Here is a 25,968-nt window from a genome sequence, read left to right on the forward strand (position 1 = left end):
TTCTGTGGGTGGCCCTGCAGGGCACCATCACTCCTTGTCCCTCGGCCTGGAGGCACAATGGCCAGCTCCCTTGGATATCAGGGGCCCAGGGGACTGGGGTGCAGGGGTTAACCGCATGTCTGGCAGCTGGACTCGTGTGTGTCATGGGCCTGTAGGGGCCATGGAGGAGGCGGCACGCCCTGGAGCGAGAAAACAGGAAGGCCACTGGACTGGCGGGTCAGGGCCCACCCTCTCCAGGGCACTCAGCCCGAGCTCCCCCGTCCCACCAGCCCACCTTCTCCTTTCACCTTGGGCGAGAGAATACCTCCCTCAGAGCCCAGGACTGGCTGCCTCCGGACCTTGCATTCTACTCTACCCATGAGTCTTTTATGAGACTTTAAAAAAACCCTGTGGTGTGGTGGAGGACACTCCAGGGGCAGGACAGGGTCTGAGCCTGACTCTGGCCACCTGCAGGACTCTTCGATGACCTGTGTCCCCTTGCTCACCTCATCATCCTTATACCAGGAAAGATTCTCAGCAGTCAGCACAAACCAGTACTCCTTGGAACCCCCCTTCATGATGCCAATATTATTGATGGTCAGCCAGCCCTTCCGGATGACCTGGACGGGAAGAGGCAAGGAGGTCAGTGGGCAGGGGCCAGGCTTCCCCATGGAGAATGGGGTAGGCAAAGAAAGGCATTTAAAAGCCCACCCCCTGCCAACACTTGGAGGCCCAACTGGTCAGGGAGGGTGAAGGCCAGACCTTTCCTGGTTTGAACCACAAGTGAACAGAGTAGGAGACAGAGGAAGGCAGAGGTCAGCTCCAGATGAGGGGCCTCTACAGCCAGAGCTCTCTGAGCAAAGGGCTGGAGGCTTTGGTTGAGAGTGAACTCCCTGTTGATGTAAGTGTGCAAGAAGCTGTGGCTGAGTGGGGAAGACAACTGCAAGGGTCTTTTAAGTTTTAGGTCTAATCTTCCTAAGATTTATTTCTGACCTCAGGGACTCTGCACATGCAGTTGTTGCCTCTGCCTAGAAAGTACTTCCCCTTCCTTTGGGTGTCAACTCAGGATTTACATTCTCAAGCAGGCCCTCCCTGGCCCACCATGTAAAACAGGATCCCCATGATAATCTTTGATCACTCCCTTAGGTCTTCTATAATGATGACTGCGATTTTTTTTAATATACTGTGTGTGTGTGTGTGTGTGTGTGTGTAAGAGAGAGAGAGAGAGAGAGAGAGAGAGATTATCTATTGATGCAGCATTCTCTGCTAAACTGTGAACGCTCTTGCTCATAAGTGTAACCCAGCACCCTGCAGGATTCTTGGAAGATTCCGTTTGTTCTGTGGTGTGAACAATGAAAGCTACACTTGTACAGTTCTAGCAATCTTTGCCCCATGCTCCCTGGGGTAGGGGAAGCGGATGAATTACCTAGGCCCTCTTCTTCCTAGGGAAAGCTCAGAATTACAATCAAAGGTCCCTTTTCATGACAAAAAGCAGCGGTCCCCAGGACTGTCCTGAACACTGCCACAGACCAGAGCCTGTGAATGCCACTCCACTGGCAGGGTCACTGTCCAGAGAGGATGAGAGAGCTGCTTCTCTCTGGCTCTCACCTGCATCTCTGAGCGTCCAGGAAAGACCTAAGGAGGCCTGGACCTGCTTCTGAAGCCCCAAAGCCCTTCCGTGGCACTTCTCACCTCTGAGAAGTCAAACCTCACAGCCAATCAGCAGCCAAGCGGAGGGGGGATCACAGGGGTCTTGGCAGGTTCACAGGGACACAGAGACAGGTGTCCACCATCTCTTGCCTGCCCTACCAAACCGGCAAAAAGCCCTGCAGTGTCTTGTCACTATCTTTGGAACTGAGTCCACTCCATATCCCAGGATCTGGCCAGCAGGGCTGCCACCTACTCTCTGCCGACCTGCAGCCTTTGTCCTCTCCTGACCACTCCCAGCCCTGGACTCTTTCCTGCATATCCAAAGCCCCTCTCTGCAGCCCCAGCGCCAGAGAACTCCCACCCTACCTGGAGCCCTCAGGTGGCAGGGGAGGCTCAGTCAGGGACTGGCACCTGTGAGTTCTGGCTCAACTGCATTTCCCTAGGACATTACGTCCACTCATGCCTGTCTTCTATGGAGGATCTACTATGCACCAGGCAAGGGGCTTGGGGCTGAGGACTTAATAATGAGCCAGACAGACTCAGCCCTCCCCTTGGGCCTGGGAGGGAAAGAGACATTGAGCCAACAGTCACACCAACACCTAGATTCTTACAAGGAAACTACAGTTTGGGGAGACTACTGGGGAAAGTGCTGATGCTCTAGGGCTCGTGTGTACAGCTGGGGTCGAGCAAGGGCTCCTGATGAGTGGTTTCTGCAGACATATGAAGGACAAAGAGCAGGAAGCCAGGTGAGGAGGGACTCGCCTCTGGACTTCCTGTATCTCTTTAGCCAGCTCTAGTGAAGGCCATCAGCTTCCTATGGGCCTGTCCCCACAAGCATGAGTGGATACACTCATCCAACATCCACCCCAGTATTCACTCACCCATCCATTCATCCACCCGTCCGTCCAACAGATGTCTAAGGAGCAGCTCCTAGTATCAGGCCCCCTGCCCACATGGTCTAACTCTGCCTGAAGCAGGTGCTTGGCTCACCACCCTGATGGATGGGTGGATGGGACTGTGCATGGCTTGACCTTGCTTGGTCAGTGAGCAGGTGTGGGACACTCATGTGCCAGTGTGTGCAAGTGATTCAAGCCAAAGGGTGCCCTCTTGCCCACTGCAGACCCCCATTTCCAAAGGGCCCCCTCCTCCCCTCACTACAGAAGCCAAAGAACCCCAGTCCTGGTACTCACCAGAATCTCATCCTGCAAAGAGGTAACCATAGCAACCACGAGAAGCATCGGGGAGAGAGGAGAGAGGGTTACTGAGGCAGAGTGGGATGCTTGTGGCTGGCAGATGACAGGCTCCCTGGCCCCCATAGGACCCTTCCTCTCAGGGGAGGGGGGTTCCCAGAGCTTGGCGTCCTTCCAGTACCCTCCATCCCTCGAGCCGCTGGGATGCTGGGGCCCACTCACCTGGTTGCCTGAAGCCTTCTTCTTGTTCATCTGGTTGCTCCTCTGCTGAGCACTAAGAGGAAGGGAGGGAGGAGCCTCAGAGCTTCTCAGCCCCACCACCCACTGTGCAGGGGCCACAGGACCCAGAGGCCTACCCTGGCAGGCTCGGCCCTGTGTCTGCCTACACCTGCCACATCACACAGTGTGTCACCTCTGCTGCGCAGGGAGTGTACTCACTTGGCAAAGCCTATGAAGTCCTCGTGGTTGGTGTTCATGTAAGCCAGCTCAATATCGATGAGAAGCATGACCTTCGGGTTACGCAGGTCAGCAGCAAGCGGAAAAGACCACAAAGTTTAAAAATGGATGACCATGTGGGAGAAAAGCTCTTGCGGCACATACAGAAGTTTAGCATCCATTAAAACCACCAAGTTAATAAAAATAAAGTCCCTACAATCAGTGAGTGAAAGATAAAAGAAACACAAATTAAATAGCCAATAGTCAAAGAGTCAAAGGCCATGAATGGGCAACTCATGGAGGAAAAGGGGCTCACCTTCGATAATAGAGAAATGTCAGTTCAACAAGGAGGCCCTTTCTCCACCTATTAATAATAAGTGATGACCCCTGGGGGGCATTATACTCTTAGTGGAAGAGTTTGTTTGTTTTTGGTGACGCTGGGGGTTGAACGAGGCCTCCCACATGCTAGGCAAGTGCTCTACCACTGAGCCCCAGCCCCAGCCCAGGTGGTATAAATTAACTTCACCTCTTGGAGGGTGCTTTGGCTATTTTTTAAAAATATATTCACCTTATTTATTTTTATGTGGTGCTGAGGATGGAACCTAGTGCCTCACATGTGCGAGGAAAGTGCTGTACCATGAGCTATAACCTCAGCCCTGGCAATATTTAACAACAACACTGAGATGCACATACTCCCTTGCAACACGCTCACCAATTGAACAAAGGTATAGGTACCAGAGTGTTCAGGGTAGTTTATTTTTGTTGTTGTTGTTGTTATGTGTTTGTTTTGAGACAAGGTCTCACTATGGACAGCCCAGGCTGTCCTTGAACTCCTGGTCGGATGATCTTCCTGCCTCAGCCTCCCCGTAGCAGGGACTATAGGTACGCACCACCATGCCTGGCTGCAGTATAATTGGTAATAGAGAAAAATTACCAACAAGCCAGTGGCCATCAGAAGGTGAAGTAGATTATGGCACTCCCTAAACCATAGGCAGTCTGCTGCCGTTCAGAAGAATAAGGAGAACTTCTAGGAGCTGTCTTGGGACAACACTTCCCCAGGCACATTATGAAGTGAGAAGAGACTCAAGGTGATCAAGGTGACTTTGAGGAGGCAGGCTGCTTCCTAGGAGCCTGGGGCCTGTCCTCACTGAGCCTAAAATCCTACAAATGAGGTGCTTCTGCCTCTCAGGGCTGGCGTAGACACAGTGAGGTGAGGCCGGCATGCACCCAAAATATAATAGGTGCTCAAAGATGTGAAGTGCTATAATTATCTTTAGAGAAAAAAAGGGGGCAGACACACAGCAGGATGGTGGCTCTTGAAGACAAAGGTGCAGTTTGCAAAGTGTGTGTATGAGTGTGAGCACTCAGGACAATGCCTGGGTGGGGACACACCAAACTGCGGGGGTGGGGAAGGGTGAGTGGAGGTGCACTTACTCGCAATTTAATCACTTCTATATGAATTGAATGTTTTATTGCGTATCGATCACTTTTGAAATTAGAAAGAGACGAATAAAGATTTTTAAACATGACATCAACAGCAAAAATACGAGTGAACTGCAGACGTATCATTGTGGAGGAGATGTGAGGACAGGAGTGGGAAATGGGAGCCAGAGATGAGCACAGACAGAGGGGTGGCCGAGGCGGGTCAGGGAAGAGTGGTATAATGGGCCCTGCTCCTCGCCACTCCTCCCGGCTCAGAGACAGCATTCAGTGACCATGTCTGTGAATGAATATTTGATGAATGCTAACCTAAAAGGAAGGAGTCAACCACAAGGAGTATAAGGTGAGCCTGAGAAACAGCAAAGAGAGGCCCAAAGAGAGACAACAAGAAAGACAGAGGCCAGAAAGCCAAGAAAGCCAGACTAAGAAAGAGAAGGACACACGATGGGAAGGTAAAATGGCTCAGCCACTGTGGAAAACAAGATGGCGGGTGCTCAAGAAACTAAACGTAGAATTACCACATGATCCAGCAATTCCACTTCTGGGTATAGACCCAAAAGAAGTGAAGGCAGAGACTTGAAAAGATATTTGTACATCCATTTTCATAGCAGAATTAGTCAGAGTAGGAAACAAGGGCTGGGAACATAGCTCAGTTGGTAGAGTGCTTGCCTCACATGCACAAGGCCCTGGGTTCAATCCCAGCACCACACACACACACACACACACACACACACACACAAAGGACAAAGATTCTGGAACGTGCTACAAGACACAAGACGGATGAACCTTGGAGATATATTAAGTGAAATATGCCAACACAACAGGGTAAATATCATATGATTCCACTCATGAGGGGCCTAGTGTAGGCAAACTCCCAGAGAGGAGAAAGGTGGCTGCCAGGGATGGGGGTGGGGTGGGGAGTCAGTGTTTCATGGGGGACAGAGCTTCCGTTTTGAGAGATGACAATAGTTCTAGGGATGGCTGCACCTCAGTGTGAATGCAGTTCTGCGCACTCTACCACAGCAGGAGAGAGAGGGGCAGGGGGGCCAGGGGCCGCGCTCACCTGCTCCTTGGTGCGGCCCTCACGCTCCCGGATGTGGGTGGTCACGATGCGCTCCATCTCCTCCCGCAGCCGAGGGTACTGCTGGAGCTGGGAAGGGTGGGAGGCAAGAGAGCCACGTGCACGGGGGCCATGGGAGGGGCCCCGAGGCCCACCAGAGTCCAGGGGCCCAGGGACAAGGGGACAGAGGCAAGGCGGGAAGAGGGCCCGGGATCCCAGGAAGCTGATGGCACCAAGCCACGGCCACCCCTAACCCCAGCGCGTGGTTCAAAGTTCTTTCTGGCTGCGGGCCCTCTCTGAGGCCTACTGGGGCAACCTCTGGTGGGAAGGGCAGTTCCGGTGGTGAGGAGCACCACAGGAACCAGCTTGCTCCCTGGACAGCTGCCATCTTGGAGAATGACCAGAGGGATGGAGACCTTTGAGGACCATTAGCTCCCAAGGTGTGCACTGGCCCTTGGGTGGCTGCCCTTTGCCTTCCGAAGGCCTGGAGGGACAGCTGGGTAATCAGGTGGGGAAGAGCCTCGAGTCCTATCCAGGAGGAATTGGGGGGGTCAGGGCCCACGGTGCCAGTTGGCCTCCTGAGTCAGGCTGGGCACAGGCAATGCTCCTTGTCAGAGCTGAGGAAGGGGCAGGTTTGCAGGGGGAAACCAGCGGTCACACCAAAGGACATGCAGGAGCCACAGGCATGCGAGGGCACCGGGACATGCGGAGGTGGGGGTGCCAGCAGCATGAGCAGTACCCCGCGGGGGCCTGACTGGGCCCTGGGCCCTCTTGGTAAAATCCTCCTTTTGCATGCACCTGCCTGACACCATCGTCCCCAGCCTCCTCTGCCTAGCTCCCGGCTGGCAGGCCAGGCTGACTCTACCCACTCCTTGGAGCAGGAGCTCAGCAGCACCCATTTCCCCCGCTTCTCCAAACTCTTCCCCTCTGCTTGTGAGTCCCGTCATCTCAGCCACACTGAGCTCAGCCACCTGGACAAGATGATTGACTGCACTGCAAGTGGCTGTTGGATGTCACCTCTTCCAGAAAGTCTGCCCCTACCAGACCACTGAGAGCTGAGTTAGGGGCCTCCCTGTGGCACCCAATCTCCCTCGTCCAAATGGGCAGTCCTTGTCCCAAAGGCAGGGGTGGAGGGGCCAGGCATGCCTCCAGAGCTCAAAGAGGGCATGTAGAAGGGATGGGGGAATGAATGAAGGATGATGTCTTTGTCCTTCTTGTCGGGCTGAGTGGGCCCAGAGTCCTTGACCCTCTGGCTTGTGAACAGCTCTTCCTCAGGGAGGGAGGCTCAATGAACTTCGGATGGTGGGGCCCACCCAGGGGGACCTCCAGTCCTGCTGTCTGCCATCCCTACGTGAGACCCAGCTGGGCCAAGCTAAGACAGCTCCCTGTCCTTCTTCCCATGCTTGGGTCCAACCCCTCCATGGACCCCCCTGTGTGGGAACAGAGCTGGGGTTTGGTAGGCCTGGGTCACAGGTGATTCTGAGGGCAAGATGGAGGCCAAGGAGCTGGGAGGAGGCCAGTCAGGAGAGGCAGGAGGATGCGGAGAGTAGCAGTGCCCTGCAGGCCAGCCCAGGAGATGCCTAGGTCCCACGGTTCTGTGGCTGTGCCAAGGGTGTGGCTGGGATGGCCCAGCGCAAGGGACCTGGGGAGGGGCAGCCTGTGAGCAGGGACTAGACATACTGCTGGCGGGACCCAGTGGACCCTGCTGCCCCTCGAGGCTCAGGGAGGGACCTCCACTCCTCAAAGTCTCCTAGTCTGCATAGATTGTGGACTGAGTCATCACTACTGGGCCTCTGAGGTGGCCCCCAAGGCTCCCCCTCCCAGAGCAGGGTGGGAGGGGGGCAGGAAAAGGAGGGAGGAGGGAGTATTGCCAAAGAGCATGACCAGTCCTCCCAGCTTCCAATCCCTCGGTCCCCAGGGCTGGAGCTCGGGGTTCCCTCTGCTGGCCCGTGGCTGCCTGCCTCCCCCACCCCGCTGAGGCCTGTACATGCTACCGAGGAGGCAGTGGGGACTGGGGAGGGAGTGCCTGGCAGCAGTGCAGGGTAGGGACAGAGGCAGGCTGGCCTGGGTTACCTTCTTGGTGCACTGTCTAACGGTGCTGATTAGCTCCGAGATAACCATGTCCACACACTTGAGACACAGTTCTCGGATCTTCTTCACCTGCTTTTTCACAATGGTCTCAAAGGCCATGTCTGGGGTAAACAGCCCCGTTCTGAACGCCCGGAGCGGGAGAAGGGCACAGTGTCACAGGCCAGCACCTGCCAGGAATGACAGGCCAGGGCCCCTCCCAAACCTCTGAGCTGGGTGGGGGCGGGGGTCCCATTACTCTCTCTGGGCTTCAGTGTCCCCACCTGTCAGATGGGTGAAGGGATTCTAATGAGGGGCTTTCCCTACAAGGTCTTTGGGGGCAAGACAAGGGCTGCTTGTGTGCATTTACATGTCCTGCTGCCTCTTAAGTGGTCCTACAAAAAGCTCTGTGGCCAGAAATGGCTTGGCAATGGCCAAACTGGGTTCTCCCGAAGAGCCGCCCAGGAGTGAGCATCTTGGCCATGGTGCTCATCAGCAGGTAAACTCCAAGTCCAACCTCGGATTTTCTTTTCTAGTTCCATTTCTGTCTACAGTCTTGGGTCATTCTAAGAAAACCGAAATGAGTCTGCACAAACCCAGGGACATGTCAGTCTGTCTGCGCCTGGCACTAGGAAGTGCTTTACATTGTTCTGCTGCCTGGAGTGGCTGAGTGAGCACAGTGCGGATCTGGGTCTCTGCAGGGGTCTGAGCTGTCAAGGAGAGTCTACCTCCCAAGCCTTCCTGCTCCACAGGCTGGATGGCCTCGGGAGGTGGGCGAACGGTCAACACTGGGCTGATGGGGACGGGGAGGGTGTGGTGGGTTGATGCTGTGCCCCAGGCCCTGCCCAGTGGTGTGGGCACCTTCGCTCAGTAACCTGGCTAGGACTGGGTGGAGATGCCTCACCCTGGGGAAGGGCAGGGGCCCAGCCCTAGAGGGTACTTCTCAGGCCATCTGTACTCTGGGCTCTGTGCCCTGCTCCCAGGCCCTGCTCCAGGGACAGTAGAGGAGGCCATCGGGTTGCAAGGAGTGCAGTGGTCTAGCCCCCCCATCTGCCTCCCCTGGCTGGAGCCTGTTGAGCTGGGAGCTAGAAAGTTGGGATTGAGGGGACTAGGGAGCAGGACTCTCAGGTCCTTCCTGAGGGGGGCCACTTCCCTGCTCTCTGCATCAGAGCTAACCCCCTCCCTGCCCTCTGGGGTTCAACCCCCCTCCCTGGTCCCAGTACGTGCCTAATGCCATGGATATTCTTGATGGCATAGCTGATCTCCCTTCGAAGTTCTTTCTCATCAAACTCCATCTATGAGGACAACAGAGAGAAAGATGGTCAGGGCCTGTCCCTGTTGCGTGGGAGGCCCAGGCAGGGCCCATCCACTCCCAGGGCCGAGCACCAGGGCCTTTGGAGAGTTAAGCAAAGGACCACATCAGAATGTCCTGGGTGGGAGTGGAGACTTCCTGAGTCCTCCATCCCTGGGGCTTCCTGTCCTACCTTGACTAGCTCAAAGGGGAAGCGTTCATGGAAGATCCGGTTGATGCGGGCTCCCCCAGACAGCTCATAGGTGTCGATCTGGTCTCCAGAGCCCTCAATATGCTTCTCAAAGTCCACTGCAAACTGCTGGACCATCCTGTGGAGAGAGGTATGGCCCCGTGGAGAGAGCCCTGGGGAGTCCTGTGCTGAAGAGGGTGCTGAGAGGCTGGGGCGGGGACAGCTCAGCAGTGGGACGTCAGGGCCGGGAGAGGCTCACTGGAGCAGGGCCTTGGTCTTCCGTGAAGGGTCATCAGGGCGGAAGTTCTTGTACTCCTCCACCTCCTTCTCGATGGACAGCAGCTGGCTCTGCAGCTTGTTCCGCAGCCCAGGCAGTGTGTCCCGGATGTGGTTTGTCAGTTGCTGGGTGTGAAGGTGAGGAAAAGGTTAAGGCCACAGAACCAACCCAGCTTTCCAGGGAGCCAGGCAGAGAGCGGGCTACCAGGGGGCCCTGCGTATGTGGTGAGGTGAACACTGGAGGGATGGACATGGGGCCACCGAGGGCTGCCCTGCTCCAGAACAAAATCTTCTTGCAGGCAGGCTTCCCCTTGGCATGAGTTCACAGAGGTGTATTATTTGAATTAATGAGCACATAACTCCATTTTCAAACAAAACCAGAATCCCGGATTTGTATTTGACATTACTTGATTTTTGACCAGTTTAACGTTTTCAGATATCATAAAGCAAACCAAATGCCTCTAACGCAGGGGAGGCTGAGGGCTGCCCCCTCATTCCCTCTAGGGTTCAGCCCTTCAGGTAATTCTCAAGTTGAGGCGCCCACTCTCACTAGGTCCCCCCACACTGTATCTACCTGTATCTTCATAACGACCCCATGAAACAGACTCTGGCGACATTTCCCCATTTCATAGATATAGGAATACAGGCGCAGAGAGCTGGAGAGTGTCTCAGCGCAGGCTGGAACCCAGGTCTGTGGCACTCCCCACTGCCCCTCTCCTGTCAAAACCCACAGCCCTGAGTTCTAGAGGCCCATTCCAGATGGAGAAGCACCCAGGGAAACCCCGGGGGGTGTTGACCCCAGTCTAGGGTCCATCTCTCCCCATCTCGAAAGGAACCAGGTCTTCAGCTGCGTACACACCAATCATGGCCCCCAAACCAAGCCCTTGTCACTGCCCCCCTCCACACGAGGTCTTGGCCTTTTCTGTGTCCCAGGAGTTCTGGGGTTCCCCAGGTAGGTCCCACACAGGGTCAGCTGCAAAGCTCTGTGGCCATGGGATGTGGGCAGCCTCCTTTGCTTTTCTGGGTGTTTGTTCGTCTGCATGATGGGTGCGAACCTCTCAGTCTCCCTCAAGATACATTTAAATTACTCTTTGGTCATGCTGGTATCCCCAGGCTCTGTCCTAGCCTGTGCCCCTACCTGGTTGAGGACCTTCTGCAGGTAGGGTGTCCCCATGCGGTCAGCCAGGTGGCGATAGGATGGGTGGGAGAGGAAGAACTTGCGCTCAGCGGCCAAGGCAGCCGTGATGTCCTTCTTGCCATCTATGTCCTTCTGGCTCCTGTTCACCACCCCAATGTAGCCTGTGGGCAGTCAAGGTCAGGGAAGCGGCCTTCTCAGGAGTGTCCAGAGGAGCAGGCAGTGGGTAGGGGAGTGGTCGCCTACCTCTGCGCAGGGGGAGCAGCTTGTTCTCCAGCACATCCCTGGCATCTGTGCCCTCATCCATCAGGTCCAGCTTGGTGATGACCCCAATGGTGCGCTGACCTGGGGGTGGGCAGCAGGAGGGCAGTCCTCATGTAGACCTGCCCTCAGGAGGAAATCCCCAAGCCCACCCACCCTGCTCCCCGTCTCCCTGCCCATCCCCTCACCCACTCCTGGGACCCCTCCTATATTTTACACAGTGACGTTTAAAAGCATGGATCTGCTCCCACCGCTATTCCACCTAGACCCTGCAGGGGCTCCCCTAAACTAAGAAGCAACCACCCCCGGGGCCTGGCACACGGACTGCCAAGTGGGAACCTACCCTGGGGGTCCACCTCCTTGGCCACCTTGAGGGCATCAGAGTTGGCCAGGTCGGAGTTGGCAGGGGACACCGCCAAGATGAGGCAGTTCTCCTTGGTGACGAACTGCATAAGCATGTCTCGGATCTGGAACTCGATGTCCGGAGGCTGGTCTCCCACGGGCACCTTGGTCATTCCGGGCAGGTCCATCAGCGTCAGGTTCAGTACTGGACGGGGCGACAAGAGGGATGGCTCAAAGCAAGGGGCATGACCGTGGGCGCGCAGAGTTACAGAACAGGGTCGGACCCACGGGATCCGCGTGGGAGCGGGGTCTAAGAAGGACCAGGGTAGGGGCTAAGGATGGGCGGAGCCACGGCGGGGCAGAGCTCGGGCTAGCAGGGCGTGGAGGGGGCGGCTGCGGGGGCGGAGTCTGCGCCAGAAAGGGGCGGAGCCAGAAAGTGTCCTGGGGGCGTGGCTAGGCAAAGAAGCAGGAGGGCGGGGCCAGGTCTCACCGTGCCGCGAGTAGACCCGCAGGTTTATCGGCACCGGAGAGATGCCCTTGTTGGTACCGGTGACCCGGTCGGTCTCGGCTTCGATTTCCAGGCGCACCTCCTCGAAGTCAGTGAACTTCTTCCCCTTGCAGTGCAGGAACTCCGCGTATTCTACTCCAGAAGCGGGTAGAGGAAGGGGGCGAGCATCACAGTCCGGAACCCACCTGCACCCCATCTCCCACCAGAAACAGACTCCAAACACTTTTATCTCCCTTGTTCAGGTAAGGAATGGAACCCGAGGAGGGAACGAAGCCCTTCCTTGGTAACTTTCAAGTTCAATAGAAAGGTAGCCCCTCACCTTGGGGCTGATGGAGAGCATGTACCTGTGTTAGCATTGACCAGCTGCAGGACCAGGGGACGTCGCGTGACAATGCCAGATCCTCGGGGCAAGAAGTCCCTGCAAGGATCAGAGGAAGGTCAAGATCAGGAGTACCAGTTCTGCAGCTGGGAGATCCAAAATCCCCTTAAAGTGCTGACCCCACCGCACCTTAGAACAAGGGCTTCAGGCCCTGAAGGGGTGATGCCACCCAGAAAAGTGGAAAACACCCTCTTCCAAGTCCCCACATAATTTATGCACCTAAGCTGCCAGGAGACTGCACCAGCAATTCCCCAGATGCCTCTTAGATATGCCCTGTGTTGGTTCAGGACCAACAGGAAGTTCCTGCCCCAACCCAGCCTCAGCCACTCAGCCTGGGGGAAACTGAGGTATGGCTGGCCTACACCCTCAGTGTCCAGTGGCCACAGAGTGGATCCCGAGAAATGGCCCTGCACTTCATCCCCTTCCTTTCTCTGTGGGGAAGGGCAACGTCTCACTTCCCTTTTCTCAGGTCCCATCTGGCTGGGGTTGAGGACAGGCAGATGCAGCGGGGAGGAGGCAAGGAAAAGAATTTGGGCTTCAAAAGTGCCCATTGTGTGCCAGCTGCTTTGTGGGCGATATCTCTAGACTCCATACAGTAGCCTCAGGAGGTAGTTGCTGCTACTATCCCCATTTTATGGATGAGGAAACTGAGGCTCAGTGATGTTCAGATTACACAATCAGTATCTAGCAGAGCGGACCTTGGACTTGGATCTGTTCTACCATGCAGTGAAAGCTCTCTGTTCTCAGCCCCCCATGGATCCAGTGCCTGTGGATCTGGACTGAGGGGTCACAAGTCATTTGTCTCCAGACCCAACAGTCCAGTCTGTATTGCAGACATCGCTCATGCTGATGTCAACCCCAGCTGTCCTTTTGGCTGAGTCTTGAGGGTGCAAGTACTCTGTCCTGTCAGCTCTTCTTGTTCCCTCACCCCACCCACCTCGCCCTACCCCACCCCAGGCAGACACGAGGGCAGAGGCCTCTCCAGGAATCAGGCTGTCATGGGATCCCCAGGACCCAGGAAAGGGGGAAGCAGGCCAGAGCCTGAGGGACTGTGGCCAGCTGCCGCCTCATGGAGCAACACATGGAGACCAGGAGGGGAACACACAGGACTGACAGAGCCAGAGGTAGAAGCCAGGTCTCCCACCACCTGCCCAGGGCCTGACTCAGATTCAAGGCCTGGGGCAACAGAGAGGCCCAGGGCTCCCAGGATCAAGGCCTCCTGTTGGAGCCCTCGCCTGAGCCACTTCTGGGGAGAGCAGAGCTGGTGAGGAGGAGCCAATGGAAAGGAGATGGCAGGTAGCTTCTGCATTTTCAGGTGCCAAGCAAATTTCATTGTTGCCAGACTATGAGCTGTGGGAGGGCAGGGCCAGCACTTTCTCTCTGCCACAGATCCCAGGGCTCAGAATCCCAGTATTCCAGAGGTGCTCAATAAATTCTGAGTGAATCCCAACTCCTCAAACATGCTCTGATATGGAAATTATAATTTTACAGATGAAGCAATTGAAGCTCAGAGAGGGGAAGTGACTCACTCAAGGTCACACAGCAGAGCTAGGATTATTCTTCTCCTTGCATCTATTTATTTATTGGTGGTGCTGCTGCTGGGGATTGAACCCAAGGCCTAATGCATGCTAGGCAAGCAGTCTCAGCTGAGCTATAACTCCAGCCCCCAGAGCTGGGATTATGATAGAAGTTGCTTTTGTTGGTTTTGTTTCCTTGGGGTGATGAGATTCAAACCCAGGTCCTTGCACGTGCCAGGCAAGTGCTCCACCACTAAGCTGCCTCGCCAGCCCCAGAGCTGAGATTCAAACAAAGTGCAGGCTGGCCCCCAGAGCCTGGAAACCTCCCCATCCAACTGTGTCACCCCCTAAACCCGAGGAGCCAGACTCCACTTTTTATGTAATTCAATTCAATCTGGTCTGTGCCAGGCCCTGTGCTGGGCCCTGGGGACGGGAGATGATGAGTCAGACAGCTCCCCACCCCAGGCGCTCGCAATGTGGGGAGGAGACAGGCAAGTAAACAGTACATGCAAGTCTGTGTGGCCTGCACTGCAGAGTGGCTGGCACACAGGGCGGGGCCTCCTGGGGGGACCTCCTCCTTTATCTCTCCTAGGTGTTACTCAGTGACTCCTTGGGAGACAACCCCTCGGTTTTGGGGGACCCCCAGGACCATGAAGATAGGACAGCTGTTCTCATAGAGGCTTCAGTGGGCGTGGGGGCCTGGGGTCCACCTTCTTCCCCATCAGCTTCTTGCCCAGCAATACCATGGCAACTGCTGTTGCCATGGAAACTGCAGGAGGGGCTGGAAAGGATGGGACTCCCCACGGAGAGTCCCCCATGCAGAGACATGGACCTTGCCTAGAGTTCTTCCCCAAGAGGCATCCCCCTTGAGCAGAAGGGCCCACCCCTGAGCGTGGAGGTCTCTGAGGTGCCAAATAGGGAGGGGGTATGCAGAGCCCAGGGCCCACCTAGGCAGGGTGATGGGTGGTCCACGGCCTGGACCAGCCTGCCCCACATCACTGCCTCCCTGGGGCTTCTTCAAAGGACAAGCAGCTTATGGACAGCAGAGATTAGCGGGCAGGGCCATGTCTGGGGGAAGAGTCTCTCCTCCGCAGGGTGGTCATGGGGGTGCCAGGGAGGGAGGTGTCCATTGCTCTCAGGGCCCAGGTGCACAGAGTGAGGCACATCAAATTTTTGAGGCAGCTTGTGCAAACGCACAACCTTCAGACATGCAGGGAGGCAGAATCCGGATTCAAACCCCATCCCCACATGGCTGTCTTGCTCCCTGTCAGGTTTAAGGCTCACTGGCTGAGTGGTTCAAAGCCCATGCAGGCAGATGCCCTGGACTGGAACCCCACATCTGCCTTTCCCCAGCCTGGTGGCCTTGGTCACGTCTTTTCACTCTCCAGGCCTCAACGTCCTCTGGCGTCATATTAACCCTGCCTCATGCACCTCCCTGCCGGCAGCAGTGGAGGATTCACGGAGCTGGTTCACACCAGAGCTGAGCCCAGGCCCGCCCCGCAACTGGAGCGGGCTGCTGAGGGTCCCCTGATCTCACTCCCCCCCTGGGATGATCCCCAAATTCCATCAACAATCCCCAAATCCCACAGAACCCTCCTCCACCTCACTTCTTATGGCCACCGAATTGAATCTCGGGACCCTGATCATGAAATGTTAGAGGGAAGGATGGGAATTTGAAGAGCAAAGCTTGTGGACAATGTCCCATTCCTCCATAACTGTCCAGAAGGTGGGACCAAAGTCCAGAGAGGGCAGGGAACTGGGAAGGCACACGGCGATGGAGAGAAGGCCAGGATGGGAAGAGAACCTGGAGGCCAGCTTCCCAGTCCCAACGACTTGACAGACAGCGCCGATGGCAGAGCCTGACACAAGGGAGGGCTCAGGCAATGCGGGAGAGAAGGAGCCTGGCTCGGCCATTCCTTCCCCTGCCTACACTGACCCACTCGGTGCCTGTTAAGGCTAACAGATCCCTGGGGGAAGTCAGCCTGATCCAGCCTCCAGTCAGTGGCACCCCTGCACCTCCTGCCCAGCTCCTGCCAGCTCCTGCCCAGGCGGAAGGAGGACATGCAGGTGCCCAGACAAAGTGTGTGGGGGCCCAGCAGCCGCGGTGGCCGCGTGCTGCTCCGTGCGGGGGAGGGTGGATGGTGGCCTGCCAGCTCTCCCACTCATTTTGAGCAGATGGTGGCTTCCCAGGGAGGCCTTGCCTCGCCATCTGCAGAGGCACCTTCAAACCTGGAGCAGAGAGGACAAAATGCACACCTCAGGACCTCCAAACGCCACCGACTCCCTGTCTGATTTGGTACTGTCGCCCCCGGAAGGGGGTCTGGAGAAACTTCACCAAAAGGCTGAAGGGACCCCATTTCCACTCTAGGAGCTGAGATTTGGGGCCAGAGCTCAGGGATCCCGGTTCCCAACCCTGTTGCATAAAAGTGACAGTGGGGGGACCCACTAGTTCTTGGGCTTTGAGGTCAGACCTGCATGGACTTGTGTGGCCGAGGGCAAACAACCACACCTCTCTGAGCCTCCGTTTCCACATCAGGAAATCAGGCTGCTCCGAGGCTTATATCAGTAATGCCTGAAGAACTGGCTGTCACCGCGATGATAAATAAAGACGACGCTTCTGAGCCGCAGAGAGCGGCGGGGCTGTGCTGGGTGCTGAGCGGCAGGAGCTAGAAGGCGGCTCTCCAGCAGCTGGCTGGCCCGGGAGCTGGAGTGTCTAAGGCCAGATCTTGCCCTGAAAATGGAAGGCAGGGGCTGGGCAGGCTCCAAGGTGCCCTCTGAGGCAGGGAGCTGGGCGCGGCAGTGGGCTGGCCAAGAAATACAGCAGGAAGGGGTGAGTCTGCCCTGGGCGACAAGCCCCTCTCTGTTCCCACCATCCCAGAGGCCCCTGGGAGCCCACAGCCGCCCACATCACAGCGCATGAATTCCAAGATGAGGTTTACATTTTTTTTCAAATGTTTCTACTTTTTAAAAAACATATATTTTTTAGTTGTCAATGGACCTTTCTTTTATTTGCTTATATATACACACACGCAGTGCCGAGGGTCCACCCCAGTGCCTCACACAGGCTAGGCAAGTGCTCTGCCACTGAGCCCCAGCCCCAGCCCCAGCCCCAAGGTTTAGATATTTCAAGACAGTTCCTTGACAGTCCTGCTGGTCCCAAGAACAGGGACTGGGCTGGCGCTGTTTCCCACCATGTCCCAGCACCTGGACACTCTGTGGCAGCACCCAGATCACCCTGCCCAGTGCCAAGAAGATTGGAAGGTGAGCTCTCAGTGCCCCCTCAGCCTCACTGGGCAGGCATGGAAACCCAGGAGCAAAGGCTGACATGTCTGGCCCCAAAGTTGTGGTTAAGCTGGTGACAGGGTAGGGTGGGCACCAGGGCTCTGGACCAGTACCCTGTCCTCCTCTTCCCCACTAAGGAGGATCTACTAACTTTCCTTCCTTCCTTCCTTCCTTCCTTCCTTCCTTCCTTCCTTCCATCCTTCATTGATGTTCTTTTCTCTTCCTTCCTTCCGAGTGTTGATGGCTGTATTTCCAAAAAGGAAACATATTTCTCTTTTGCCCCCAATTTTAAAAAATCATATGCTCTCCATTTGAAAAAGTCCAGAAGATACATAAATACTTTAGAAATGACCAATCATCATCCCAACACCGGGGGATAACCTTTGTAAACATTTTATTATCAATAATAATAATTGCTGATGGATTGCTGGCTGTCGGCCAAACCTTTGCCAGCAGCTTCAAAATCCACACCATCCTGAGATTTCTTTTGGGGGTGAAGGAAATATTCTAAAATTAGACTGTGGAGATGGTTTCACGACTCCATAGATATACTAAAAATCCTTGAATTATACACTTAGCATGAGTGAATTTTATGGTATATAAATTTTTTATTACACCACAATAAAGCTGCTTAAGGGATCTGCGTCCTCTGGATTGATCCTCCCACGGCTGTGGGAGGTGGATGCCATCAGTTTCCCCATCTCCCTGGGGAAGAAACTGACACTCAGAGAGATAAAGCCCTGTGCCCCTGAGCTGGGTCCCTATCCACGTTTCAGAAGCTTCTTGACTCACCAGACAACACGCTGGAGCCATTCAATCTGGAGCTACATCTGGATTCACCAGGAGCACCAGCTCTAACACAGAAGTGCGCCCCTGCTCCAGGCCTCCGTTTTCCCATCCGTGAAATGGGAGCCAATGTAGCAGCTCCCTCCCTGGACTGTAGAGGGGCTGCCCTGAGGTCCTGGCTGCGGAAGGCCCCACAGAGGGTGCCCACTGGGCAACCAGACCTGGATACTGGCAGGCACTGGGTACCTTCTCTGTACTCCCTCCAGCTGGGGACTCTCAGGTGAGCGTGACTCAGCTACAGAGATCCTCCTCCTCCTCCTGGCCAGTGGCCTCCTTTCTCCCTGTGCTGAGACCAAAGGTATCTGATAAAAGAGTAACATGGTAATGAACGGATTCGAGGTGAAAAGTAGCCACGGTCATTGCTGTTGTCTGTCAGGACATCCTAAGAGGAAATAGAGCCGTACCCAACACCAGGAGGGTCAGGTCGGTGGGGCGGGTGATGGGGATGGCACCCTGGAGTAGGTGACGGCTGACGAGAGACTCGGGGGGAAGGAGCCAGTGAAGCAGGGAGATGGGGCTGGGGCAACGGGGCGCAGTGGGCACCCAGGACCATGGGAAAGGGCTCAGCTCCCTCTTCCCATGACCTGTAAGCTCAGGCGGCCCAGGAGGCAGGGCTGGGGGAAACAGGGCCGGGGGCCAGGCCTCAGGGGCCCAACTCGGGAGCTGGGGCCTGGTTATGGGGGCAGGGTCTCCACAGTAGACTTCAGGCAGAAGAGGTTAGATGGGGGGCTTGGAGAGTCCCCCACTATTGTGCAGGGAATGGATTGGGTTGAGAGGGGTGAAGGCAGTAGAGGTCAGGGGTAGGTAGACAGGGCAGGAAGCTGGACTGGATGGGGAGGGTGAGGGGAGGTGGATCCCGGGGCCTCTGGCCAGGGCCCTGGGAAGATCCATCTAGAAGACCGTCCTGAGTATCTTTCAACCTGATATTCCTTTCCCCCGTTGCCTAGGATAATTCCGAGTTGCTAGAGCTGCTCTCCAGACCACTTTCAGGTTTTTTTTTTAATATTTATTTTTTAGTTGTAGGCGGACACAATGTCTTTATTTTACTTTATGTGGTGCTGAGGATCAAATCCAGTGCCTCATGAGTGCTAGGCGAGTGCTCTACCTCTGAGCCCCAACTCCAGCCCTTGTTCAATCTCCCTGGTACCAGAGATGGAACCCAGGGGCACTTAACCACTGAGCCACATCCCCAGCCTAATTTTAAATATTTTATTTAGAGACAGGGTCTCGCTAAGTTCCGAGGCTGGCTTTGAACTCATGATTCTCCTGCCTCAGCCTCCCAAGCCGCTGAGATTACAGGCGTGCGCCACTGCACCAGGCTCCACTCTCAGTTCTTACCCAGATCTCAGCCCAAGGAATGGGTAAGAGCGCAGAGACGCTGGGGGGAGCAGAGGAGAGGGGAGATGGGGTGGCACATGTGTGTGGAGACCTGTGCCGCTTCCTGTCCTTCCTCTTGATTTAATCGCTGTGTGACTTCAGGCAGGTTCCCTACCCTCTGTGTGCCATTTGGCCATCTAAAAACCTGGGGTGTTCATTTCTGCTGCTCTGCAAGTGGAATGTTGATTCCAAGGAGACTGCGGTGGGCACTGTCTTCCTTAGACATGGGGAATCGGGCCCTGATCCTGGGTCTCACACTCAGGGGGCCCTCTGGACTTTGTCCGGCTTCACCCTCCCCGGGGGGCAAGGAGCCAAGGGAAGGGAGCCAGCTAGAGCCTGCAGACCCCTCCCAGGCTACCTTGGGAACCCTGGGATCCCCTCTCAAGCAGTCCCTAGCCCACCCCTGGGTCTGCCTCCTGCAAATGGATTTTGTTTCAGGGGGCAGCACAGGCCCAAGGAGGGTCCTTCTTGGGCCCATGGAGGAGTGGAGAATGAGGGCCGGGTGAGCTCTGGAGGCTCCTGGTGGCGTGAGGTGGAGTGAGGAGGGACCAGGGCAGCCCAGGGGGAAGGGCCATCTGTCCCCACTCAGAGGGACCTCAAGTCCTAAATTCAAACCCAGCCTACCAGGCGGTTGTGAAGGTGTGCGTCAAGGTGGGAGAACAGAACGCCTCGTGTTTAGCAGCCGCAGCTTGATTTATAGGTGGATTGTTAGGCCATATGGCATGTGGGCCTCCATTTCTGCTCTTGCCCACGTCTGACAAGACTGCACCCGTGACTGGCTCCTCTGCCGCTGCCCCACCTGCCTGCCTGCCCACCCCACCCTCTGCCTTCCCACCCTCTGACCCTGGCCAAAGCCTGGGAAATTCAGTCTCCTGGCACCGGGATCAGATGCTGTCTGCCAGGGTAAACTTTCATTCCTAGCTCCTCTGGGCCACCAGGAGGGGCGGGGTTTGGGCAGAATGTCCCTGGCAGGGCACCTTTCCTTAAGTCCAGCCCCCAGGAATGGATTCCACACGCAGTCCCTGGCAGCACCACTGAGCATGGGGCAGGTGTGTGCGCTGAGGCACACGGAGGCTGGCGCCCAGGGCAGCTGCCACAGCTCTCTGGGGACAGGGACAAAAATCCTGCCTCCCCCACCTTCTCAGTCTGGCCTGTGGCCTCTGCCTCTCACTCAGGGTCCTTCACCAGGGTCCTCAATCTCGCAGGCTTCTCCCCTCTTGGGGCCAAGCAGGCACCTGGACTGGTTCCCTCTGCTTGTCCAGCCTCAGTGCCACCTCCGGAGGGCCTTCTCTGACCCCAGGCCAGGGCTTCTCTTCACTCTCAGGCTCCCGTGGGATCCTTGTGGGTTTCACAGTCTCCTGTCCTCTTGGCTGGGACCTTCCCGAAGCACAGGTAGGTCTACCTGGTTCTCAGCCCCGTCCCTGGGGCCTGGCCCAGGGCAGGTTTCAAGGAAATATCTGCAGTCAGACAGCGACTCCCTGCCTCAGATCCCAGTTAACCCCTCGTCTTCTCTGGTCTCAGTCTCCCAGTCTAAGAAACGGGAACACCAGTGTGCGCCCCAGAGTGTTCAGGGACAGCACAGAGCTTTACAGTGGGGAGTGGGTGTCTCCCAGAGGAGGGCCAGGCCTGACCAAAGAAGGGCTCTCAGAGGTCAAGGCCAGCACCAGGCCCCTGGGGAAGCAGCTGGGGACCCACATGGGGTGTAGGTAGGCAGCCACCTAAAACCCCAGCTCCATCCAGGCAGAGGTTCCCAGGGGTCCGCTACCCCACCTGGATGGAGCCGATCCCCACCCCAACTGTGGCCCCCTCCCAGGCTGCAGGACATCAAAGCCTTGCCTGCCCAGGCCCCAGCAGGGATGAACTGGCGCGTCCTCCACGCCAGGCCCTCCAGTTCCAGCTCCACTGCAGTCCCACCAGGGAGGTGTCATTGTCCCCATTTTACAGATGAGGAGACAGCAGCTGGGCAGGGGTGGAGCACACGCTCCAGGTGGGCCACCCTCAGGCCTGGCTCCAGCCCCTGCACCTTCCTCTCCACAAATCCCCCCTGCCTCAGCCTTCCCGGGGGGCTGGAGGGCGGGGCGGGGCGGGCACGCCTCTGGCCCTGGAGGAGCGCTCCAGGACCCTGGACAGGCCCCTTGACCTAGGGCCAGGTGTTGCTGGATCCTCCTCTGAACTTACCCCAGAATGAGCTCATCTACTCTCCGGGTTTACACGACAACTCCCAAATTTCCATTTCCAGCCCGCCTTCCCCCAGCTCCTGACACTTCCCCGGGAGTCTAATGGGCACCTCAGGCTCAGTATGTCTAACCCAGCACCCTCTTCCCTGGCCCCCAATCTGCCCTGCCCCCCTATCCCTGACTCCATCAACGGCGACATTCCTGCTTCTGAGCATGCGTCAAAGACCTGGTTTTCTTTTTGGTACCCGGGATTAAACCACTGGGCTGCCCCAGCCCTCCTTTCTTTCCCTTTTTTTCTTTTTTTAAAATTTTGAGACAGTCTTGCTAAGTTGCTTAGGTCCTCACTAAGTTGCTAAGGTTGGCCTCAAACTTGTGATCCTCCTGCCTCAGCCTCCTGAATCGCCGGGATGACAGGCCCTGAAGTCATTTTTGATCCCTCTTTCCCACCTTTTGTGTCCACCCACCACAGATCCTGAACCCCACAATTCTCGACAGAGGTATGGCTCTGGCCGAGGCCCCCGCCTCGTGCCCATGCAGCAGCCACTCTTGCTTTCTCTCTGACCCTGTCCCCAAGTCACACACTTGCCAGAATCAGTTAAAGTCATTGAATTACTTAAAGGCTTCCAAGAAAAATGAAGACACACACACATTCCTCACCGAGCCCCTGCCTGCCTACCTCTTTTATCTCATTTCTCCTCGACACCACCTTTTGTCCTGCCCCAGGGCCTTTGCCTTTTGTCCTGGCCCAGGGCTTTTGCATTTTCTGTTCCCTGGCCCAGAGTTCCCCCCAGCTACTCTCATAGCTCCTCTCGGTTCATCGCTCACCCTGGTGCCGCCTGCTCCTGGAGGCCTTCTCTGCCCTTCCAACGCTGGCCACACTCCTCTGCCTTTGTCTCCTCCCTGCAAAATCCCTGGCCTCAAGGCTCCGTGGCCTCCAGGAATGCTTGCTAAATGACCCGAGGAGCCAACCTCCATTTGCCCTTCTGTGAAAGGGGAGTGAAGACATAGCATAGATCCAGACAAGTCCCAGCAGGGTCCTGGGCAGCTGCCGGGCCACCTCCATCGCAGAGCTGGCGGCAAGGTCCTCGTGGGTACCCAGGAGCCCAGGCTAGCCTACCTCAGCTGGTTTCCTCCAACTCGATTTCCACTTCCTCTCCTCAGGGGGTTGGCTCCTGGGAAGCCCCAGGAGGCAGAGCTACTGTTACCATGCTCACCAGACTGGGGACCAGCCCTGGGTGGAGAGGTCGGGAGCCTGTGAGGGAGCGGGCAGGGCTGTCTGAGGGCCACTGAGCCTCGGTTTCCCTGCTTCTGCCCCAGCACCGGCCCCCTCCCTCGCTTCCGGGATCCCAGTGCTCTCCCACCCCTCCCCCACACTTAGAGGAGGGCTCTTCCAGCTCCCTGGGCCGGTGGGTGTCAGGCACCCTACACATCTTCCTTCAGGGATCCCGGCAAGGGTGTTGAGATGCGGAGGGCAGCAAGAGGGCCAGGCCTCCTGAGCAGAGTTCACACCTCATTCTGCCCCTGAACGAGCCAACAGTGGCTGAATCTGCTGGGGCTGGGGCTGGGCTAGGGGCTGGGGCCAGGGTGGGGCTAGGGCTGGCCTGCTGCCCAGTGGACTCCCAGAAGCGGGAGCCAGGAGCGGCACACATCTAGACTGTCAACACCTCCCCCCACATGTTTACAAAAGGGCTTTGCCACCCATGAACTCGTGTCCCACAGCCACTGGCTCAGGAAGGCAGGGCAGCAGTTGTCAGTGTTCCCATTCCTCAGATAAGGAAAACGAAGTCCACACACCTGCACGTTCCCACGCCCAGCGCAGGGACTGGCCCTCAGAGGCTGCTGTTGGTCACCCTCAGGAACCCGGGCTTGGACTGACATGGGCTGCACTTCCTGAATGTGTGATCTTGGCAAGGCATTTAATTAACCTCCAGGGTCTCAGTTTCCCCATCTGTAGGGTGGGCTTCACGTGCCTGCCTCTGGGGGGGGGGGCTGCTGTGAGCCTGTGGAGGACTCAGCAAGGTGTGGGGCATGAGGGAGGGGCTGCAGGGACAGGAGCTGAGGTCCCTGACTCTATACCCCTGCCCAGACCAGCTGGCCTGGCACAGCAAATATTTAACAAGAGGTAGAATATGGAACAAGTGCTGGACACCCTTGGGGACCGTTGTCTCCAAAGTACCCTCTGCCCTAACCCTGAGTGCTGGACAGGGCTGTGGGAAGGTGCCGAATAGGTTTCTCTGCAGCTCTGGGGTCATGTGATCTGAAGGGGTGTTCTGTAGGAGCTGTCCTGGAGAGACAGAAGGCCTCCCTCTGTGCTGACCAGATGGGCATGTCCTGGGGGGAGACTTTCCAACATCCCACAGATACTCAGGTCCTTCTCTTGACTCTCTAGGGTTGGCAGCGGTCTTCCCAGGACATTTGAGGGGCAGGAACAACTATCCAGTCCATTCCAACTGTTATATTAAACATGTGACAACTGAGGGTCAGAGAGGGCAAGAGACTAGCCTGAGGTTTCAAAGCAGAACCTGGATGTCACCCTACAGAACTGCTGTCCCCTTGGGGGGAGGGGCCCCTGCCTCCTTTCCCGCGTGCCAACCACTTCCTTAGCCATGAAGGTCATCGGAAGAAAGCCAGGTTCCTGGAGAGTGGAGGGATGTTGATGATGGAGGGGAAGGTCACTGTCAGCTTTCCTGCCTCAGCCTGCCCAGCCCCCCATCCGCTTCCAGCACCGCGGAATCCTCTCTGCTCCTTCTCAGCACCAGAAAGCCACCTCTATCTTCTCCGTCTCAGAGGGGAGCCTGGGGTGTCATGACCTGCCCGCCCCCCCCATCCCAGGACCCTTTGTCTTTGCGTTTGCTCCCCACTCTGTCACCTGGCCCTCCCAGCGCCTTGTGGGATCAGAGGCGGGAGGGGGATTAGGTTCTGCAAATGGCTTCCCCTGCCCGCCTCCTGCCTCCTGTCTTAGTCATCTCTGCCCTCCGCTGCCTGCTCCCTGCATCACAATCCCTCTGCCAGGCCTTGGGGAGAACCACACTGGCAGGCGCCCCCGACCCGGGGGCAGGCGAGGCCAGGGGCTGCAGCTGAGAAGCGACCCGAAGTGTTTTCTCCCCCCTCCCTTCCTCGCCCCGCAGCCCGCGCCCCCACTGCGCCGCGCTGCGCACGGATGGCGGCGGGAGCCGCAGAGGTGTGTGTGTCAGCCGGGAGACTGCCTGGTCCTCGATGCCCACGGGGCTGTGTCCTCTTCCAGGACCTGGGGGAGGTCCCTTGTCACGGTCCAGGGGCTGACCCCTTGGAGCCTAGGAAAGGGGGCACTGCCCCGGGGTGCTGCCCGGTCCTAGGGACTCCCGGGCAGAGGGAGGCGCTGAGTAATGCGGCCCCCGCGGAGATGGGTCTGGGGGCACTTCTCTGCTCCTGGCAGAGCGCTGTCTCCCCTAAAGGACGGGGCGGAGGAGGGGGCGTGATTCCGTGGCCCCGGGCTGGCCGACGTTTGCAGACTAGCCGGGGGCGCCGCCGCCCCCAGGGGCTCGCGGTCGGGGAGGGCCGCCTCCTCCCGCAGCGGGTGGGGGCGCGCCGTCCGCCGCCGCAGCCCGGGGGCTGGGAGGTCGGGGCGCCGTCGGAGCCCGGGGCCCCGGGGTGGGGGGCGCGCTCGGGGGCGCGCCGCTCCTACCTGCCTACGAAATTCTCAAGCACCGAGCTCTTGCCGGCGCTCTGGCCGCCCACCACGGCGATCTGCGGCAGGTCGAGGTCCGCGTTCTGGCCGATGGTGGAGAAGGCATCCTGCAGCCGGTTGACCAGCGGGATGAGATCCTCCATGCCCCGGTTGCCCATGGTTGCGGCGGGCCCCGCGGGCTGCGATCCGGCCGCCGCTCCCGCTCCGGCTCCCGCTCCCGGCTCCGGCTCCGGCTCCGGCTCCGCCGCTGCAGCCGCGCGCCCCGAATGCGGGCGCCGTGGGCCCCCCGCCCCTCCGGGATCGGAGCGGAGCACTACGTCAGACCGCCACGAGAGGGCGTCCGCGGCCCTGCGGGCAGGCGGCCGTGCGCAGGCGCCTCCCGGGGTGTTATGGTTGTTGTAGTTTTCTCCTGCGGCTTTTGGGGCGATTTACCAGTATCTAGGGGTACTGATGCTTTGCAGAAGATATCGTTTCTGGAAGTGGGCTGTATACCACCCCTCGCAATGGGATATTGGATGGTGGTCTCACCTGTCTTACTTCATCGTACAGTTGGGGAAACTGAGGCCTGGAGAGACTATCAAATTGCTCCAAGGTCACAGTCCCCTGACAGAGTTCCTCTTGACCTTGCTGCCTTCTGCCCTAGGGTCTGACACTGGTCTCCTGCATATCCTTTCCTGTCTGAGCCTCATTTTCTCTGTTCCTAGAAGGAGAAGGATGGAGCATTAATTCAACCATACCTACTGAGCACCCACTATAAACCAGGCCCCATCCTGGGCCTGCAGATTCAGCACTAACAAGATAGCCAGGTCTCTGGCCTCACAGATCTTACACAAAGCTGGCAGGATAGACAGGAACCGATGAGCAGGCAAATGGAATAGTAAAAGCAGAAACCTTTCATA

The 25,968-nt window shown here is 57.2% G+C and overlaps 1 protein-coding gene across 2 annotated transcripts in view; it reads right to left on the bottom strand.

The window, feature by feature from the left end:
- The window catches only part of LOC308658982 (dynamin-1-like), a 28,631-nt gene extending 3,317 nt beyond the window's left edge, over positions 1-25,314 (bottom strand). The window contains exons 1-15 of one of the 2 annotated variants that reach the window (XM_081311940.1): positions 25,067-25,314; positions 12,169-12,242; positions 11,807-11,956; positions 11,318-11,521; positions 10,960-11,058; positions 10,717-10,877; positions 9,562-9,704; positions 9,306-9,441; positions 9,049-9,116; positions 7,828-7,966; positions 5,758-5,844; positions 3,258-3,328; positions 3,042-3,093; positions 2,820-2,831; positions 486-599 (exon numbers count right to left, since the gene is read on the bottom strand). In XM_081311940.1, coding sequence (XP_081168066.1) covers positions 486-599; positions 2,820-2,831; positions 3,042-3,093; positions 3,258-3,328; positions 5,758-5,844; positions 7,828-7,966; positions 9,049-9,116; positions 9,306-9,441; positions 9,562-9,704; positions 10,717-10,877; positions 10,960-11,058; positions 11,318-11,521; positions 11,807-11,956; positions 12,169-12,242; positions 25,067-25,227 — 1,671 coding nt within the window. In that variant the 5' untranslated portion in view covers positions 25,228-25,314. The remainder of the gene's footprint in view (positions 1-485; positions 600-2,819; positions 2,832-3,041; positions 3,094-3,257; positions 3,329-5,757; positions 5,845-7,827; positions 7,967-9,048; positions 9,117-9,305; positions 9,442-9,561; positions 9,705-10,716; positions 10,878-10,959; positions 11,059-11,317; positions 11,522-11,806; positions 11,957-12,168; positions 12,243-25,066) is intronic. The other variant, XM_081311941.1, reaches the window with a different exon arrangement.
- Positions 25,315-25,968: the final 654 nt, after the last annotated feature.

Source organism: Spermophilus citellus (assembly GCF_964194105.1).
Source record: "Spermophilus citellus genome assembly, chromosome: 10".
Taxonomy (NCBI): Eukaryota; Metazoa; Chordata; class Mammalia; order Rodentia; family Sciuridae; genus Spermophilus; species Spermophilus citellus.